Here is a 20,812-nt window from a genome sequence, read left to right as displayed (position 1 = left end):
ATTTCAGGGGCTCCACAAAGTCAAAACTACTGTCATAATCACACCAATTCCTTATTCTTTATTCTCTTACAAATGTGTTGTGGAGCTTTCCAGAAGTTATCTGATGTATAATGTTACCATCACTCTGATGACCCAATGAAATGTATGCTTGTAATGTATTGGTTTTAATATCAAATATGGTAAATATCAACAGACATAATTTGCTATGTAAGAAAGCTCTTTGGGTCCTCAATGATGTTTTTACATGTATAAAGGGGCCCTGAGACCTTTAAATGTTTGGAGCTACTACTTTAAGCTACATGATCTGATCTGGCAACTGAGATGCCAGAAATATAGCTAAATCAGAAGCAGGATATTAAGTCCTACTAAATTCAAAGCTGTGCGAGCTAATTCATTTGAAAAGGTTAGTATCTAAAAGCAAAATCAAAACAGCATATATAAGGAAGTGCTCCAAAACTGACAGGGTCATATCACCAACATGAAGGAGCTCTCACTGGTCAGAGAAGGACATCTCTGTTGTGAGAAATCAGAAATGTCAACAGCATCTTTTAGAAGACTGAGAGAGGGGAGGGCTTCACACACAGAGGGAAAATATAAGTATTATCATTAATGTCCACATTTTCCACATTCCCCAAGAGAATATCATGAGCCAAGTAGTTAGACACTTTTAATTATTTAGTATATTAATACAAATATATGAAATAATACATAATTAAATAACATATGAAAAGCTTACTAAATATATAAATATTCAATACAACAATAAAGACAACTTCCTAGGTCACTGGATACAGACAAGAAAGCAAAAGATACTGAAAAAGTCACCAGCTTGGTCCAATGATGATTTAAGAGTTCAAAACTGTTCCACTAGTTAGAACAATGTGTTTACAACAAAGGAATTTGTACAGCCATACATGCTTCCTCTGCTATTGTGACAAGTTACCTTATGAGAAAAAAAGTTGGGGGAGGCAAAGCATTTGAATTAACTGACTGCTATTCAGAAAACTTTCTAAACACCTCTTTTCATAATATATTTCATTATACTAGGTTGAATTTAGAATGATTAAAATAGGACTGGGTCATATTATGAGACAAATGGATGAGAAATGCATGCTTTTTAAAAAATGCAAGTTGCTGTCTAAGACTAACAATATTTAGTCTGCTATAAAAACAGATAAGCAAAGTTAAGGTTGCCAATGTTACTTCACAATAAATTCAGTTCCACGTCCATTGTGGTAAACATCATAGAAGTACATGAAGAAGAGCAGTGAAACTGAGACTTCTAGAAAGACCAGTTAATAGCAAAAACAGTAAGCAGGCAGTGGACAAGATACCCAGTGATGAGGAAATAGACTTATGGACCAAAGAAGAAGGGAAGAAGAGATGGCATATCCACAGAAAGGCAAAAGGCAGTCTCAGAAAAGTTCTTTGGTCCCTATCTTCCTGTATTCTTCTCTCTTTCATTTCTTTTCTCTTTATTTATCCTTTTTTTTTCCTGGAATTACATCTGTTTTTAGAGCAGAATGGCAAATTATTCGGTCCAACTTCTTAACTTTCTGGATGCGAACGTGAAAGTTCAATGAGATATGGTTAACACAGAGTTGCCACCAGTTGGAGTCAAAGTCAACCTCCGAGCGGTGGCTCCTGGCTCCAAGTCTAGTATCCTTTCAACAGCACAACACTGCATCATTTTGCAAAACCAAGTCCTACAACAGACCTGAGAGGTAAAATGACTTCCTCTGGGAACTCACAGAAGCACTGGGTGGCCTGCGTGGCAGTGGAAAGTCTTGAAATTCTTAGGCCTTTGACTCCCATTTTTTTGCTCTTTTAGGTTCCTTGGAGAATGACCCTCTTTCTTCTGCTTGCTTCCTGAGTCAGATTCAAGTAGACCAGGAAATAACTTTCAGGGTTCTGTGTGACTCCTCTAGGGCTCTGGGTAAAAGAAAGATCAAGATACGAACTTTGAACATCTATAATTTCTATTCTAATAGATTTTCAGCAGATAGATAATAGAAGGATCAATAAACACAGAATTCTCCAGTGCATATTTCATCAGCAAAGAGAAGGAAGTAGATACCGCTGACCCAGTGTGCTGGGAGGCACTGTGCCTCTCTTTAAAAGGATATGAGTAGTTCTAGGAAATAATAGCTTACTATTCTTAAGCAAGATTATACTTGCTTAATAATACATGTAAGACTACAAGTAAAAGAACAGGCTCAAGATTCCAAATGATCCACACGTATTTTAAGACCTTGAGCTTTGTTTCCTATGGATATTCACTTATTGGACATCAAGGTAGGTATGGTCACAAACTAGACAGATGGAGGCCCTTATAAGACTATTAGCTTTCTAGCCCTTAAACTGGGAGAATGTGGGCCTCCCTACAAGGCAGGTAAACAGTGAAGTAAAAGATCTGGGATTTTATCTTGGCTCCAAATCTCACTCTCTGTGTAATCTTAAGTAATTCTTCACTGGAACCTGAAGTTTTGCATGTTTTAACTGTGCCAACATTTCTAATACCAGTGATTTGTTCCATGGTGAAAGACACAGAACAGCTCAGGCAAGAATGCCCAGACTTGCAGGTTTGTTAACCACCTACTTTATCACTGGATTGTGTTATGACATTTTGATATGATGGGTGGCATTGATACCGATTCAAGGGTAAAATTTTATAGACAGATAGCCTTGGGATGCAAGATTTCTCCCAGCAGTTCTAACCTAGGTTGTTCAACAATAACTGCTTTACACTTTTCTCATTTAAAGCATCCCATCTTCTGCTTGAAACCATGATTACACTGGAATGGGCTGAGAGTTACCACTCAGCCAGCCTTCAACTGGGAAGCTTAAGTACCATTATTAGTAAAGCAAAGATTTTAATTTTTTTTTGAAACATATATCTTTTATATTATTCTTCTAATTAATCTCCAATTTCAGCATCACCAATTATTTAATGAGCATTGCTGTTATTTGATAGTCCTAAGCTTAAAATAAGAGAAAATGACTTGATTCTACCCAGAATATAGTGTTTCACTAACATTGCCATTATCATCATTGCAGAGAACTCATTTATAAGGTTAGGTTACTGTGAAGCAAAGTGGGAAAAATCAAAGTAATTATATAGATAATATGAGTTTAAATAAATCACTTTTACCTGACATAGATATTTTGAAGAGAAATGAAGTTTGGAATATGCATTTCACATGATTGTCTAAGTCTTCCATTGGTTTCCAATTCAACCGTGACCCAAACAATAGAAGACTGCTACTCAGAATAAAAATTTCTAAAAATTAGGTGACTATCTATGCCCCAAAGTGAAGTTGTTTCTGAGAAGCTTGTAATCATTGGTGGTTTGGCTAATGAAAAATAAAAGATTATTCTTAACCTCAAATTTAATGTTTTTGTAGTATATGTCAGGGGCAAATTTATGACATCAACTGGGTTTTAATAGGAAAAAACTATCAAGAAGTTTCCCTGGGAAATTTTAATTTCTTTTCACTTTCTATTTAGTAATAGAGTATTGATTCATAATATTGATTCATAAAAGAAAAAAAAAGTTATTTGAAAACCTATTAAACTACTATCATACTGTTGTAGTCTCACGAGAAGTAACTGTGATCTCTCTAGAAATGGTGCAAAGAGAAACTGCCTCTAACTCATCACACCTTCCTCAGAGAACAGCTTTACTGTTGAAAAAAACCAACACTCTCTGGCATTACATCAAATCCTAAGAAAAGGGGCCTGACTTCTCTATGAAAATAACATCTGTCATTAGAGATTACCCCTCTGTCTAAAACCTATAAATTTGCTTATGTTTTTGTGAGCAATAAATCAGTGATTTTAATCTACAATAAATAATTTTGGTCATTTATCTAACAAAGATTTGACAGACTTTTCTTACCAGATTTGTCTTACTACTGGCAGCTCCAGGGAGATGATTCTTTGTTTACTCATATTCAATAAGCTCAAAACCTAATTCACCTCTACTTTTTCTTTCCCCACAAACTGATCTCTCTCACTCACACACACACACACACACACTCTCAGTTCCCCCTCTCCACCTCCATTTCTGTTCACATGACCATTTTTTCAGGTCACTGAGGTCCAAAATCTTGGGGTCATTTTCACTGATCATGTTTCCCTGCCCATCCAAAAGTTTTATGTTTCAGAAGATAATAGAAAAAGAGAGGAGAAAAAAACACAAAGGGTAAAGAAACATATTTTGTAATAACCTAAATGGGAAAAGAATTTGAAAAAGAATAGATACATGTGTAACTGAATCACTTTGTTGTATACCTGACACTAACACAACATTGTAAATCAACTATAATCCAATATAAAATAAAAATTAAAGATGACAAGAAAATGTGGTAGGACTATTCACTTTCATCACAAATTGACAACCAAAATTTTTTACTTAAAGAAATTTTTAAAAGTCACTATATTTGATGATTTTCTTCCTTTTCTTCCAAATTTTTGGGTTACTTAAGTTTTGGTCTTAACAAACCAGTATTTTCTCAGCCTTGAGAGTTTGTCTCCAGCATAGCTGACACTTGATTTTACTAGCTACTTAAGTATATGGGACCAAATAACCTTAAGCTGACTCTCTTTACTTCAGCAACTGAATAAGGCATGAACAATTATATTTCCCAGAAAATATGAGACTTAATAAACAAAGGACAATTATTTTGCAAATGTCCCTTTCTAGTGAAATTTACCTTGGGCTTGAATGGACTGTATTATGAGATTCTTGTTCAAGGGGACATTTTAAAATGAATTTGAACATGTCATACTTTTCTGCTTATACATTTACAGAAGTATAGAGCAATATCAGCAAGCACAGACTGAAATAAACACAATTAACAACTGTGCCTTTCAAGTCAGGAAACCATAACTGGAAGAATATTCCAGCAGAGGTCAGGAGACCAGGATTCTAATTTTAGGCCTGCTGTTAACTGTGTTAAGGGAAGGAAGTCAACTTCAGTTCCTAACTGGAAAAGCAAAATATTTGGAAAAAGTAGAGTCAACTGGCCTTCTGCCTTTGACATTTTGCAGAGAGCTAAGGGCTTCCCAGGTGGCTCAGTGGTAAAGAATCCATCTGCCAATGCAGAAGCCTCAGGACACTGGATTCAATCCCTGATCTCTGGGTTGGGAAGATCCCCAGGGGAAAGAAATGGTCATCTATTCCACTATTCGTGACAGGATAATCCCACAGACAGAGGAGCCTGGCAGGCTACAGTCCATGGGGTCTCAAAGAGTCAGACAGGGCTGAGTGACAGCACAAGGAGCTCTATGGGCTTAAATTTATGTGCAGTAAGATTATCTGATTTGCAATCTCCTGTCCCCTACAGAACAAATCCTTTTATCTACATCTGCAAAAGGTCACTGATGCTGGTGATTTGTTGTTTTCCTTACAAAATCACAAGAATTCATCTAGTGTTTATATAAGGCTTATGCAAAATTAAATGTTCAAAAAGCTTAGAACATGAAAGATATTAATCTATGAGACATAAAAAGAGGAAAAAGGGTAGCACGTGAGTGATACTTTTTTTTTTTTTTGGTAATGTCATGTCTCTGCTTTTTATTTATTTATTTATTTATTTATTTATTTTTATTAGTTGGAGGCTAATTACTTCACAACATTTCAGTGGGCTTTGTCATACATTGATATGAATCAGCCATAGATTTACACGTATTCCCCATCCCGATCCCCCCTCCCACCTCCCTCTCCACCCGATTCCTCTGGGTCTTCCCAGTGCACCAGGCCCGAGCACTTGTCTCATGCATCCCACCTGGGCTGGTGATCTGTTTCACCATAGATAGTATACATGCTGTTCTTTTGAAACATCCCAGTGAGTGATACTTTTAATAGAAATGTAAAATAACACTCAAAGTGAACATTTTCCTCCCCTTTCTGTCAGTCATGTGAGCTGGAGAAAGCTCCCACAGCATTGCTTCATCCTAGAAAATTCCCACTACATACAACATAAACTGCACATTTTCATTAGCTTTAATAAATTATGCAGTGTCTTCAGAAACGAAAGAAGTTTAATTCTTCCCCTCTGGCTGACTCCTCTTGTTTGATAGTGTCTCTTGTTTTATATTCTTTCACAATGTTTAGACTCAGCATCTATGAGGTACTGAATCTGCAGTTTAAGAAGTGGAATTGAAAAAATCTGTTTGAAAATCTACCCTTCCATTCATTCATTCATTCTTTTAATGAACATTTAGTGAGTATACATAAGATACTGTGATAGATGTTGTAGGAGATGGAAAGAAATTAACAGTGTATAAGGGCAGGATGACATGATGCAGTTATTATCCCCTGTGCATTGCCTAGAGCGTCTGAGCCATAGTGAGCACATAACACGGAAAGCACTACTGAGATGGTGATCACATTGGACAGGTTCACAGTCTCTTCAGTGGGATAGCTGACCTGTTGTTCAGTCGCCCAGTCATGTCTGACTCTTTGTGACCCCCTGGCAACATGCCAGGCTTCCCTATCCTTCACTGTCTCCTGGAATTTGCTCAAACTCATATCCATTGAGTCAGTGATGCCAACCAACCATCTCATCCTCTGTTGTCCCCATCTCTTGCCCTCGATCTTTCCCAGCATCAGGTTCTTTTACAACGAGCTGACTCTTCGCATCAGATGGCCAAAGTATTGGGTCTTCAGCTTCAGCATCAGTCCTTCCAATGAATATTCAGGGTTGATTTCCTTTAGGATTGCCTGGTTTGATCTCCTTGCAATCCAAGGGACTCTTAAGTGTTTTCTCCAGCACCACAGTTGAAAAGCATCAATTCTTTGGTGCTCAGCCTTCTTTATGATCCACATCTCACATCCATACATGACTACTAGAAAAACCATAACTTTGGCTACATAGACCTTTGTCAGCAAAGTGATGTCTATGCTTTTTAATATGCTGTCTAGGTTCATCATATTTTTTCTTCCAATGAACAAGTGTCTTTTAATTTCATGGTTATCACCCCTTATTTAGGACTTTCCTGGTGGCTCAAATGGTAAAGAATCTGCTTGCAGTGCAGGAGACCCAGGTTCAATCCCTGGGTCAGGAAGATGCCCTGGAGAAGGAAATGGCAACCCACTCTAGTATTCGTGCCTGGAGAATACCATGGACAAAGGAGCCTAGCGGGCTATAATTCACAGGGTGACAAAGAGTCAGACATGACTAAGCACTCATCCCTTATTTATATCTTCATTTGAACCCCAGATTGTCATCAAACAATAATTTTTTCCTTCTTTTTACTTCCTATGGGACTCACCTCGATCTTGGTTCCGATGACGTTTCCAGTAGAGTAGAATTGAGATTAAGACCAGAAGAATTACCAAGGAGACAATGCTTAACAGCAGTGGAACTGAAAACCAAAAGCCTGTGGATATTGAGGGGAGAAAAGGAAAAACTAGTGATAAGTGGAAGCTGTAGAGGTAAAAAGTAATAAAGAAATAGTTGTAATGAGTTTTTACTAGAATTGTACTTTTGATGAAAATTATTCTTAAGTATATAAAGGTCTGCATTCATGACCTCATATTATTTTAATAGCATTTAAATAATAATAATAATTAACATGTTTTATGTGGTTACTATGTAGTAAGAGCTTTGAATGTGTTACCTTCTTTAATCCTCAAAATAGCTCAAGAGTTAGGTATTATTATTGCTATCATCTAACAAATTAAAAAAACAAACAACTGAGGCTCAGAGAAGTTGGGTAAGCCCCAAATCAGTGTAGTAATTGGTAGAACAAGGCTTGGTCAGAGATCTGTTTGCCTTCAAAGCACATAATCTTTGCCATACTGTCCATTAAATCAATATGTTTATTGAGGAATTTTTGGAAGATATAGAAAAATATAAAGGAAAAATAATGAATCTCATGATTCCAACCTCCAGGAATAAACTCATCTCCATGTTTTAATTGTGTTCCTTCTAATCAATGTCTTTGTTATTAAACTTCTTTCTAGTAGTCAATAAATGCAACTTAGCCTACATATAAGTTCCTCAGTGTCACTGTGTAATACAAAGTCAGAAAAAGCACTATCTGATTTGGGAGTCTCCGGCATCTTCTCCATACCTTTATAATGGGATTTGTCATGTCATAATTTAACTGAGCACCTTCAGATTGGTCTCACTAGTGTTAGACACTAGTTAAGAGTTCAGATTGGTCTTCAATAGATCTAGTACTTGACATAATGGTTTAAGTGTGAAAATTTTTAGTAAATGCTTGCAGAATGAACAAATATTATACAAATGATATAAATGTTATAAATGATAATCAGTCTATTTGGGCACTCTTAGAAAAGAAGACATGTTCCTTTTCAGATTCTTGCTTTTCAGGGAAATTTACCCTTCATCTTGGTGAAATCTAAGGATCTTGTCATAAATGTCCAAATCTAACACCACAAACATCTTGATCAAATTTACTTAAATGTTTACTTTTTAATTAGTTTGCTTTTTCAAGGACCCCAGAAATGACTACAAGACATGTTCATTAGAGACTATCTGGGCTTCCCAGGTGGCGCAGTGGTAAAGAATCTTCCTGCCAATGCAAGAGACAAGGGTTTGATCCCTGGATTGGAAAGATCCCCTGTAGTAGGAAATGACAACCTGCGCCTGGAAAATCTCATGGACAGAGGACCCTGGTGGGCAACAGTCCATGGGGTCACAAGGAGCTGGACATGACTGAGCAACTGAGCACATGAAAATGAGGCATAAACTTTTCCGGGTTCACAATGTACCCTGAAAAATGCAGCAGTATCTTTTAATAGGGGGCTTGTTAAATGAGTGCCTCATCCAGAGTTAGTGCTTCAAAACTACGCAGAGAAAGGAAACTATGGCTGTTGTCACTGAAGTGTCTTGCCTCTACGACCACTGCTTTCCTTATTCTCTCTCCCATCATCTTTACCTCTTGTATCAATGAGACCCAGAGATAAGAGTTTAGATGGAAATACAAGACAGCAAAAGAGGTCCTGAGCAGGAAGCAATTTATTTTAAAATGATGTTGGGAAAACTCAGATTGGCTTCTTTCCTAAAAGATCTATTGCTCCTTTCCCTTAGTGTAGATTATGCAAAGTTTTCATCCCAGATGTGACTTCTTCCAGGAAAACATTGTAATCCCTCCAGACTGAGCTGATGCTCCTTCTCTGCATTCTCAATCTTCCCAGGTTATACCACGGCTTTCTTTTTTTTCCCCCTTTTATCAGAGAATGGTTTGTTGCAGGGTCAATCAAGGAGAACAGGTGGCTCCTGCTCAAAAACCCCAAACTCCTACCATAGCTTTTTTATGGAAGCATTTAACCTGCATTTTTACAACTACCCAGCTCCTTCTTCATTCCTTCCTGGACTAGAAGCTTCCTGTGTTCGGGGACTGAATCCTTGCTGTCACATTTCTGGCATAACAAATACTCAGGAGCACAGAAGAATAAATCAATGGAATGGATCTCAGTAAAAGCATTCAGTGTGTGAGCAACATACCACAATTGCCAAAGCAATAAAATAGGCTATACTGGCTTCCTCAACTCTGTTTTTCTTCCCCTACTTATCCCATTCTCTGCCTTATCAGCTTCTCTGCTAAGAGGCCAAGAGGCCCTGCAGAGCATTCACCACCTTGCAGGTGTGTGTCCACACCTGCGACCACAGAAACCTCTCTTACCTTTGTTCACAGTTTCCCTGTAGTCAGTCACAGTCCCCAGGTGTAGCACCTGGCAGATCACATCCTTCCCCACCTGTCTCTTGGGGTCTTTGATCTGGAGGGTGCTGGTGACAGACGTTGTTCCGTTGGGGTGTGAGACGATCTCAGTACTGTTCTCAATCCCTGACCCAGAGACCTTCCAGGAGATCATAGGGGCTGGGCGAGCATTGGCCGAGCAAGTGATGTTTAGGTGATCTTCAGATAATTTATAGTGAAGGAATACTGTGGGCTGTACTGGGACAAGAAAATGATAAAATCTGATGTGAGTCCGATACTCTCCTCAGAGAGAAGAGAGGAAGATCTTTACAGAAAGACAGTGGGATAATGTGGCACATCCAATCCAAACTGGGGCCTTCTCTTCCTGTCTAATTCTCTGAACAGCAGGGTAGAGACTGGCCTATACAACCCTGTGAGAAGAATGATCCTCTATGGAGCTTGTCTCTAAGAGAATTAGCTAGATGGACAGAGGGTACATTTCCTCCCAAACAGTGCAGAGAATAATTATTCTTTTCTCTTTCGTGGGCAATGCAGTATCTCTGCCTCCTTCTGGGTATCCCTCTCAAGCAGCTGGACAACAACTATCAAGCAGCACCTCCACACAGCTGGTCTGCACTCCTCAGAAAACCAGAGCAGTTTCAGAACAGAGAGCCTATAGAGGGGCTGCCACATAGAAAAAGCCTTTTTCTATTTGGAACTGGGCCAGTGAATAAGAGGCATGGAGCAGACTTAGAAAGTCCCTGTTTGAAATATCTATACAAAATGCAAATTAGGAATTCAGTCAGTAGTCAGAAAAATCACAGAATGACAGTTGTGAGGACTTTGGAGATCACCTTATGGAGTTAACACAAAACAAACAGCTTATGAAGAAAGGACATTTTTAGGTCAGCTGTACCCTGTTCCCTTTCAAAAGTCCCTTGACTAATGCGTTCATTTTCCTTGGAATGTACAGTTTATCTCTGCTGAGCAAATGCAAATGTCTTTCTATGGTTGGCTTTGGAGCACAAAAGATAATTAAAGGGCGGTGCTAAATAAAAGCTTGTCTGTGTTTAGAAGTTCAAGAGGTAGGTGGGTGGGAGTAGGCTGGAGGAAATGAGCCTACAGGAGGACTGTGGCTCTGTCCAGAGAGCCCAGATTACTAACATCAGTGAGCCCTGGGGGAAGAGAAATAAAAGTAAAGGAGGACCAGTACGGCTGAAATGGCCAGCCTGGCTAGCAGGGTTCTCTGGTATATCAAAGAATCACTTGGATGAAACTTATACCTTATGGCTGGAAAGTGTCATTGTGAGGAAAAACTACAGAATTACCAGCTAGAAGACACAGAGGAGTCTGCGTTTCAGGCATACAAATTATTCAAAGATTAATGAGTAAAGAAAGGGAGCAAGAGAGAAAGATGAACAAAAAGGAAAGAGGAAACAGAAATGAGAAAAATATGACACAAGAAGGAAAAGGAAGAAAATGTTGAAAAGAAGGAAATAAGGAAGGGTGAAAGGAAATGAGGGAGGGGGGCAAGGAAAAAGAGCAAAGTAGGGAAAAAAAAAGAAGAGGAAGGAAGGATTGGAGGAGGGAAGAGACACAGAAAAATGGAGACAGGAGACAAAGGAATGAAAGAAATAGAAGTCAAGAAGAAAAGCCTGATGCAAGATCCTGCAGAGACAACTCATGGGCAAAATAAGTGAAAGAAACATGTTATCTGGTGTCATCCTACCTCCCTTGCATTCTTGTTTACTGAGCCTCTCTTTATCCCTTGTCCAATATTCTTGGTGTGTTCAAACTCTCATTTTAACATTCCTAATAACCCTAAGTTTGACTTTTCCCTTCTAAAACCACCACCAAGTGTGCATCTTCCAAAACTACCCCTTATTCCTAATTCTTAGTTCTTGATCCCAGCTAAGCATCAGTTAACAGGAAAGGAATCTTGTCAAACTAAGCCTCTTAGATTTTAGAAGAATGCTTATTTTTCAGCTAAATCCCTAGCAGGCATTGGGTATGAAGAAGCTCTGCTGCATGGCTGTATCAATTTTGCGAAAGATCCACTGAAATAAAAATGAGAGGGACCCCCATAACTGGCTCCAGCTTAGCCCAATCTGGCTTTGTCCTTAGGTTCAAAAATATGAAAGTTCTTAGGGACCTTAGAGATGATCTATTTCACACTTATGGTGCAGATAAATAAACTCTGGTACACTATGGACAGGACTCTTCTAGGGTCACATGACTCCTAGTGGTAATGCCAGGTCTGAACCATAGCACTGCTTAGGGAGAATTTATCCTCACTATGGTCCTTAGTTTACTCTTGTTGACAACAAGAGTATTCTTCAGGGCAAAGATAACTCCAGGCAAAGATTCAACATAGGTCAATGAACTCTCCAAATAACCGTAACCACAGTTACACAATAGACAAGAAAGGTCAAGTGTCCTCCAATGAACCTTTCTGGGGCTAGGATCCTGAAAGACTAGGTACTACCTCCACTACATTTCAAACATTCTTCAAAATAACATTTCAAGCTAGAGACAATGTATTCTCAGAGACTCTCACCAGAGAGAGTGAGGCAGGCTATTCCTGAGATCTTTCCAGAACCAAAGGTATTAAAGAGGCACTTGTAACACGCCTCATCCTCCAAGGTGGTATTCCAGAAGGTAATGGTTGAGTTCATGAGTCCCAGCTGGGTGATGTTTATCTTGTCCTTGTAGGCAGGCTGGACTACAACCCCATGGTTCTCGCTGTAGGTGATCATGTTTTCTGGGCTTACAGCCTTGACTTTTTGCCATGTCACAATCAAAACTTCTTGGGGATGTTGCAGAAAGCATCTTAAAGAAGCAGGTGTGTTCAGCAGCGCTTTTACGTCCTGGGTCACCACTTTATCATGGAATCATAAAAGAACATTTATATTTTAATACATACACAAATAAACATTTTTGATAAACGATGCATGTTCAAAGTCAAATTTAGAAAGAAAGAAAAATACAAAAAAGAAAACAACATTTACCTACCTTCCTGATGTTGCTAAAGAAATATAAGTTCAAATATGTTTGTTCAGTCTTTTAGAGTGGCAGAGTAGAAAAATAAGAAAGCAAACTCCCAGTGACCAGAATTTACATGAAGAATCCCTGTAGGCTGGAAATTAGGTGAAGTGAGGTTGAAGATGGAAACTGCCAGATAGGATAGAAGTATCACCAAGTGAGTTTATGCCTGGAACAGTAACAGCTAGGAATAAGAAAGGGTCAATGGATAATATGCAGTGATTAGTTTAAGGGAAGAAGTTACAGCAGCCCTATACATTCCACACACACATCTGAAAAGGAAGGGGCAGCAGTAGTGACGTCTGCCATCAGGAAGCAGTGGTAAATATAGGAACATGGACAGAGAGATGTACAGGACAATGCTCCAGGAGGCTGATAGTACCAGAGAGCTTTGACAACTAAATTACAGTCTACACAGTCTCCTGTTTCTACTGACTGTAGTACAAAATATAAGGTATGGCAATAATTTCTTCCCCCTCCAATGCTGGCTACTCTTATTGATACGATAGATGACTCAATGGGAAATCTCAATACAATAACAAATAGACAAACACTTGAGTAAGCTAACACAATGATAGAGGAATAATAAACTCTACAAATGAATAAATAAACATTTTTACATGGACAAATGTGATATCTCAAGTGTGAAAAGGAACCAGCACTGTAAATAGAAGAAACTAGAGATGTATAAAATGAGAAATAAACCCTTTTCACAATCTGGCTGCCTTAGCAGAATGAGTATTACTGAAGACTAAATTAGTAAGTAGGAAGACCAGATCATAGAATTCTTCCAGAATTGGAAGCATTAAAAATACAGAAAAGATTAAAGAAATATTGAAAGACTGATATTTCAATATTAGTCCAAGTAAGATTTTTAAAAGGAAAGAGAAGGGGAAATGGAAGACAAAAACACTGTAAGAAACAAAAATGTATTTTTCAAAATGATAAAAGGAGGAATCTGAAATAAGATATATCCTTCATGAACCTTCATGTACCTAGCAACATAACTCTGAAATATATAAAAAGCTAATAGAACTACAAAGGAAAATGCATAAATCCATAATCATAATGGGAGAATTTTTCACTGTTCTCTCAGAATTTTCACTTCCACCTATTAAAAAATAAGTAAAGAAATAAAATCAAATACAAAGATATAGAAGACTTTAAAAACAAATATTTATACATGTACATGTACTATGTCCATATGAGCATGTATTTATAAACCTTTACCCAAAAGAAAACATACACACTTTTCAAATCACATGTGAAACACACCCCGAAATTAAACTTGAAGTAGTACACAAAAAAAAAATGACCTTGCATTGGGTCCATAATGCAATAAAATTAGAAATTTACATACTCTTGTCTCCTTAATTACACCAGAAATCATAACAAAAGTTCTAAATCACTATGAATGACAATAAGAATATCATATATTAAAATCTGTAGAGGCTTATAAAGCAGTTCTCAGGGGGAAATATTTAATCCTAACTTAATTTATTGGGAAACAGGAAAGATTGAAAAATGAATACCTACATACATTCAAAATTCCCACACACCAGAAATTGATAAAAGGAGTGAATTAATAAAACTAAAAGCACAAATTAATAAAACAGTATAGAAAATACTGACTTAAAACACCAAAATCTGTTGTTTTATTTTTTGACTAATAACACAGATAAAATGACTAGAGTAATTAGAAAAAAAGAATATCTGCTCTACAACATCAAGAATGAAAAGATGGGCATTGCAACAAATACAAACTGGAACCACCAAGTGTTGCAAAATTCCAATTTCAGTAAGGTGCACTCTTGATAGTTGCAAAAAGTTCTAGGGGAATAGCTGTTGTTAGGATGGGGTTTCCTAAAGTTTGCTGAGTACAGAGCATAGATTTGAATAAACTGCTGCTGTTAGAATAGAGAGTAAAAAGGGGATCAAAACTAGAGTTTTAACTTCTAGGGCGATTTTTCTCTTTGACTATGCAAGAAATAATTTAATGGAAAGTTTACAATTATTTGCTGCTTATGTGAAATCCCATTTAGGGTCCCCCAGTGGGTAAATCCTGTGCTATGCATGGTGTGAAGCGTCCCTTTGTGCCCCTGTGAAGGCCGATGACTACGGTACACACCACACTGTTGTGCAGGTTTCCCAGTCGTATCCAACTCTTTGCAACCCCACGGACTATACAATTCATGGAATTCTCCAGGCCTGAATACTGGGGTGGGTAGCCTTTCCCTTCTCCAGAGGATCTTCCCAACCCAGGGATTGAACTCAGGTCTCCCACATTGCAGGTGGGTTCTTTACCAGCTGAGTCATGAGGGAAGCCCAAGAATACTGGAGTGGGTAGCCGATCCCTTCTGCAGCAGATCTTCCCAACCCAGGAATCGAACTGGGGTCTCCTGCATTGCAGGTGGATTCTTTACCAACTGAGCTATCAGGGAAGCCCATAGTACACACCACACAAAAGGTAATAAAAGGCCATCAGTAAGTGAGGTGTGGTCTCCTATGGAACCAAGGAGAAAGGTCTGGCAGAAGTAGGAAATTCAGCAGATAAGCGGACAGCACAGGTGTGTTTTATATAACAGACTGTGTGAACCCATGTAGCTTTCATATTTCACAATTTTTAATATTTTTCTGTAAGAGGGACACACCCAGTTTTAAGGCTTATTGCAAGATAAGCCCTAGAGGGCAAATTCATTCTTACTCCCCCACGCATCCCCATGTCTTCACACACATAAGGAATTATTGTTTTAAACATTATTCACTTTGATAGGTGAAAAATGATGTCTTAATTCAGAAAGAATTTTTTTCATGTCTGGTTTTATCTATGAAAAGTTTCTTAATATTAAAGTTTTTGAAAACAAAAATGTGGAAAGCAGAAAGAACCACTCCCAGTCTTCCAAACAAATTACACAGTTAAATAATTCATGCAAATGGACACAGCACAGACGAGAGTGGTCAGAGGTCCACTCCGGAAACCGTGTTTCCTGGATCCCACGCAGGGGAATCGAGTATCTTTACCTTGTGCCCTGCATAACACCAGTGCTGCCAAGAGCCAAATCAGTTGGAAGGTAGACAGATGACAGACGAGCCTTCTGAACACCTGAAGACAGAGAGCAAGTACAGAAATGGGCATTTGAATGTGGACAAAGCTAAGGGAGCTTCAATCTAATTGTTGTATCAGGAAAAACTGCAGCTAAAGTTTTAACCACCGGAAGCCTTTGGTTTTGTGGAAGCAGAACCAGGGACTATAAATGGAAGAAATAACAGAGGCTGCTTAGGGTGGGATGGGAAAAGCAGCCATGTGGTTCTTTCATTATGGCCATTCCTAGCAATTTGAGGCCATGCTCCCAAAGCCACCACTGTCAAGACTGATGAGAAAACAAACTGCCAAAAATATACCCAGAAAACACAGACTGCAAATGTTGAAGAAAATTTACTCCCCAAATAATCCACATCTGTTAATATTAAAAATGTAACTCAGGTGTAACCACTTTGCAGAATATGCCTTGATACTTGCTGAGGGAGATTTTCCTGCAAATTCTGCACAATTTATGTAAATTGTACCTTTTAAAACCAGTATTTGGCTTTTTTTCTTCCCCCTTGCTTTATTTTTCATGTGTCTGGGCAGAAATCCTTGGCCTTGTGGGTTTTTTTTTTTTTTTAAACAAATCATTGTGGTATTTAACAGAGTATTACTCTGGGAATCATTTTGCTATAAAATGAAGAGTGGAATGGAGACAGATTACTCTGCAGCAGTCACCATCCTCCTAAACTCCCCACTCCTGGGCCCAGGCACAGAGCATCCTTCTCAGGACACAAAGCAACGCTAATCAGCCTCTCTTTGCTCTCCCAGCCAAGGGTCAGAAAAGCTGCTTCCTCCATCACCTTGTATTCGTCCCATCAGCTTTTTCTGGGATGAATGCCTATCCTTGGTCTTTCATCATTTAGGCTTTTAAAACTCAAATGCTTAGGCTCTTGTTATTTCAAAACTTTGGCTTCTGAAACCAGAAGTTTTCTTTGGCATTCTGATTCCATACCATCACGCCACATGGAAATCTAGGTTCTAGTAAAGGCTGTGATGAGGAATGCAAATAGTTTAGTAGCTCTCAGAGTAAAAATCTGTATTTTAGGATAAAAGAAAAAGCAGACACACACCAAACCACAAGATGTGGGAACTGGGAGACAGTAACATTTAAGAAACAGAAGCACAGTGATTGAGGTGAAAAAAATTAGAAAGAAAGCCTTGCTATTAATTAGGCACACATTTCTTCTGGCTAATTTGAATTCAGGTTAGCACAAATACTAGGTGTGTAAGCTTAGACAAATCATTTTACCTCTTGGAGATACAGGAAAAAAATTAACAGTACCAATCTTCTCTGTTAAAAAGGTTAAATGAGATGGTATATGTAAAGCTCCTATAAAGTGATTGATAAAAATAAACACTAAATCAATGTAGCTGTTATCTCATTAGGCTACTGCCTGTATCTCACTATTTGCTGAACCCAGGGTAGGCAAGACTTGAGTAGGGAAGCTGGAAGAAGATACAAAGAGCACAGGACCGCAGACATTCCTTATCCTGCGAGGCAAGGCAGACAGGCTTCACTCTCTAATGGCTGACGTGGCAGCAACAATGACCACACAACTCAGTGCAACTCACTCCAACCTGACTCTCCTCCAGCTTTTCAGGTGGTGCTTATATGGGGCCACACCATGATGCGTGAGCGCAGTGCCACGAATGATCCCAGCTGTAGGATTTGAGTGGAGTGAGGTGACAGCCTGATCTCTGCCACCTGGCCAATTGTTCACTCCCTACATTCCACCCCTTCAGGGTCCTCGCCACACAATCTACGTGCCCATCTTCCACGATATTCCCTTGGCGAGTAACCTCCACAGGGGCAACTCTGCCCCTGAGGATTCTCTCATTTAGGACCCACAAAACTCCCCCACAGGTGCCGGGCCCACCCCTTCAAAGAGGGGATCTTTGGGGGTGTTCACAGCCCACGAACATGATTACACTTTTCTAAATCTGAGGACATAGCCTTTACAGTACACTGTTAGCACATCATAGGACACAGCCTTTACAGGACACTGTTCTAAATCTGCATCAAAAGACATTGCCTTTACAGTACACTGTCCTCTGTATCTCAGGACCATAACCCATATCATCAGCTCATGTAACCACCCGTATCTCTTGCTATCGGTGCTTATACTGCTGCTCTGGTCTCAACTGCCCAAGGGGCCTTGCTAGTAACTGGGGACCGGCATCATGGCACTATCCATATTCACCTTCAGGGCAGTCAGGAAAAGTCACTCCCGGTGTCAGCAGCTGTCCATGCCACCTTGTCCGGCAAATGGGAACTCACCTCCTGTAACACCTTTTCAGTGCTGGCAGGTGAACCATCCACCACTTCCCTGCTGACTTCTTCTGTGGAGCCTCAGGCTCCTCTACTTGCTATGTATCCTGCCAACTATACCAGTTGGCTCACTGTATCTCACTGTTCACTGAACCCAGTGTAGGCAAGGCATAAGTACAGAAGCTGGAAGAAGCTGCAAGGAGTCATAGGAATTGCAGACATTCTTTATTCACCATGGCAAGGTAGACATGCTTTACTCTCCAATGGCTGACACAGCAGCAACCACCAACATTTGACTCAACTTGACTCTCCTAGAGCTTTTTAGGCGGTGCTTCTATAGGACCACACCATGATGTGTGTGCAACACCACAAATGATCCCAGCTGTGGGACGCGAGTAGAGTTGGGTGAGAGAGCCTGACCACTGCCACCTGGCCAAGTGCTCTCTCCCTAACGTTACTGAGAATTAATTAAGCATTTAAAGTACTTAATACAGTGCTTAAGATATGGTAAATGCCAGTATGTGTTACACAGCTTAAAAAATTCATTAATCAGATCACACAATAATGGAAGTAGAGAAGTCCACTTATAACCCTTGCCAAGAGGGCCAGAGTCCAGAGACCTGGGTCTTACCTGACAGCTGTCCATCTGGCAGCTACACTGCCCCTCCCCTGAAAATTTGTAGGTTCAAATCCTGAAGCTGCCACAGTCATATGGACTTGGAAAAATTCCTGTCTGCCTGTTTCTTTATTTGTAAAACTGGGTAATAACTCCTTCTTTGAAGGACAGGGGTGAAGATTAAGAGCACCTGGCACTCAGTAAACACTAGCTGGGAGGCCACCATTCTTCTTTGTTAAGGAAGGCAATGAAATAACTGGCTGTGTAGTCTAGCCAATAAACCATATGCAAAAAATTTATCTTGAGGCATTACTTGTATTTAGATTTTTTAATTATTATTTTATATCAGTTACCAATTTAAATGAAAATCCTCTCCTTCATTTTGTCATATACCTAGATCCCGGATAACAAAATGCCTGTCTCTCACGGATACCCTGGGTTTTAACTCTGATTTATCCGATCCTTTTGGCTTCCTATGGCAAAGGCCCAGAGGATGCAGAAAGAGGCTGGAGCTTCACAGAGGAGCCAGCCTGATCCTGAAATTCTGCAACCCAACCGCAGATTTCAGGACCAAAATGGAGCCAATACAGCACCCTCTATCCACGCAGCCAGGGTCCGCCTCCAGGCCCATTTCCTCTCAAAGGATGTCAGTGATCGGAGAAAGCGTCTCCAGAGCCTGCACCTGGCAGCATCCTGTTTCCAGTTTACCGCGACAGATGATCGCAACCCCAGGAATGGAGGTATGGCCTATACACCTCGCTTTGGAAGGCAAGATCCGCTTCTCTGCAAGGTTCAGAACTGAGAGGAAAGCGCAAGCAGGAATCCCAGCTCTGAATCAGAGAGGGGAAACCCGCAGCCTAGCTTCGCAGCCCGCCACCGCCCCGGGGCCACCGGAGAGAAGTCGCCCACCCTGCGCCCTCTTTTCCACGCCTGGCCTAGCTCACCAGACACTCCATCCTCGCTCCTGGCCGCGCAGGTTATTTGGTTGCTGCTGGGAAGCCTGGAGGGATCTCACACCGGACCAGGGAGAGCCCCTCCAGTTCCGCGGAGCAAAGACGCCTTTGCTCCCCACGGGTTCGCCGCTTAACTCCTCCTCCTCCGCCCGGCTCAGGCCCCGCCCCCTACTCCTGTACCCGCCTACCCTACCCCGCAACGCAGAGGCGTAAGGGGGGATTAAATAGTACTCATCTCTTCCTGTCTTCAAAGCATTTCGCCGTTTTCAGAGGTTGCAACTGGGAAGACTGAGCAAGTGTTTGGAAAAAGATACCTTGTTTCCATTTTCATTATACAGACAAAGAAAGGGAAAGGAGGAGGTGGGAAGACATGAATTGCCTCACTGCGTGGTGCTTGGAGGAATGGCAGGCTGCATTGTGGACCACGCAAGTTATGAAATGATTTTTGAGAAATGTTACAGTTTCCCCAGTTACCATCCCGGAAAATCCAAGTATTTTGAAGCTGAATTTAACCAACAGACAATTTGCAAAGCAAATGTGTATTTATTTTTATCCAGAATCAAATTATATATTTAAACCATAAGTGCTGTAATGATCTCTCTTTTATTGATGTGACTGGGTTTTTTTCTCTGCTGTGAGAAATTTTCTTCCACTTGCATTGATGATGAGGATATTTCTTATTTTAACAAGTTCTGGAGTTCTTGGCTCTTCAAACAAACAAACAAAAGACAGATCAATGAAATGTTCAATTCCGATAGCCTTTTCTGTTTTCCTGACCACCAACCCTGACCACCACACCTACGGCAAGGTATTGGGACAGAGCTTCTATTATACTCAAGGCTGCAAATTCCTTGGCAGTAAATAAAATACTTACTGATTTTTTTTTTCCAGAAAAACAAACTCTGAAAGGACTAAAATATTCATGGAGTGGCAAACAAGATACATAAGAGAAAGCTGCTGCTGCTGCTGCTGCCAAGTCACGTCAGTGTCCGACTCTGTGCGCCCCACAGACGCCAGCCAGCCCCCCAGGCTCCCGTCCCTGGGACTCTCCAGGCAAGAACACTGCAGTGGGCTGCCATTTCCTTCTCCAGTGCATGCAAGTGAAAAGTGAAAGTGAAGTAGCTCAGTCGAGTCCGACTCCTAGCGACCCCATGGACTGCAGCCTACCA

At 40.0% G+C, this 20,812-nt stretch overlaps 1 protein-coding gene across 2 annotated transcripts; it reads right to left on the bottom strand.

Moving 5' to 3' along the window:
• Nucleotides 1-649: 649 nt before the first annotated feature.
• On the bottom strand, nucleotides 650-20,439 carry CD200 (CD200 molecule). 2 transcript variants are annotated; one of them, XM_043892924.1, is made up of 6 exons: nucleotides 19,635-20,439; nucleotides 15,739-15,820; nucleotides 12,233-12,553; nucleotides 9,661-9,933; nucleotides 7,279-7,386; nucleotides 650-1,932 (listed from the first exon to the last, which is right to left on the bottom strand). In XM_043892924.1, exons 1-6 carry the CDS (start codon nucleotides 19,644-19,646, stop codon nucleotides 1,925-1,927), a joined length of 804 nt encoding a protein of 267 aa, XP_043748859.1. In that variant the 5' UTR covers nucleotides 19,647-20,439; the 3' UTR covers nucleotides 650-1,924. The 2 variants fall into 2 exon arrangements, with proteins under 2 accessions (XP_043748859.1, XP_043748860.1); XM_043892925.1 differs by lacking the exon at nucleotides 15,739-15,820.
• Between the last annotated feature and the right edge of the window lie 373 nt (nucleotides 20,440-20,812).

The sequence above is a fragment of the Cervus elaphus genome, chromosome 31 (assembly GCF_910594005.1).
Source record: "Cervus elaphus chromosome 31, mCerEla1.1, whole genome shotgun sequence".
NCBI lineage: Eukaryota > Metazoa > Chordata > Mammalia > Artiodactyla > Cervidae > Cervus > Cervus elaphus.
The sequence above is the reverse complement of the archived record's forward strand: the minus strand, read 5'-3'. Positions and strand labels throughout refer to the sequence as shown.

Excerpts from the sequence above, each read along its gene's own strand:
- CD200 (XM_043892924.1), bottom strand. Across the intron at positions 12,554-15,738 it reads GGTGTTATGCAGGGCACAAG|TGGTGACCCAGGACGTAAAA; the intron begins GTAAAGATACTC and ends TCCATGATAAAG. Across the intron at positions 7,387-9,660 it reads CAGGGAAACTGTGAACAAAG|GCTTTTGGTTTTCAGTTCCA; the intron begins GTAAGAGAGGTT and ends CAATATCCACAG.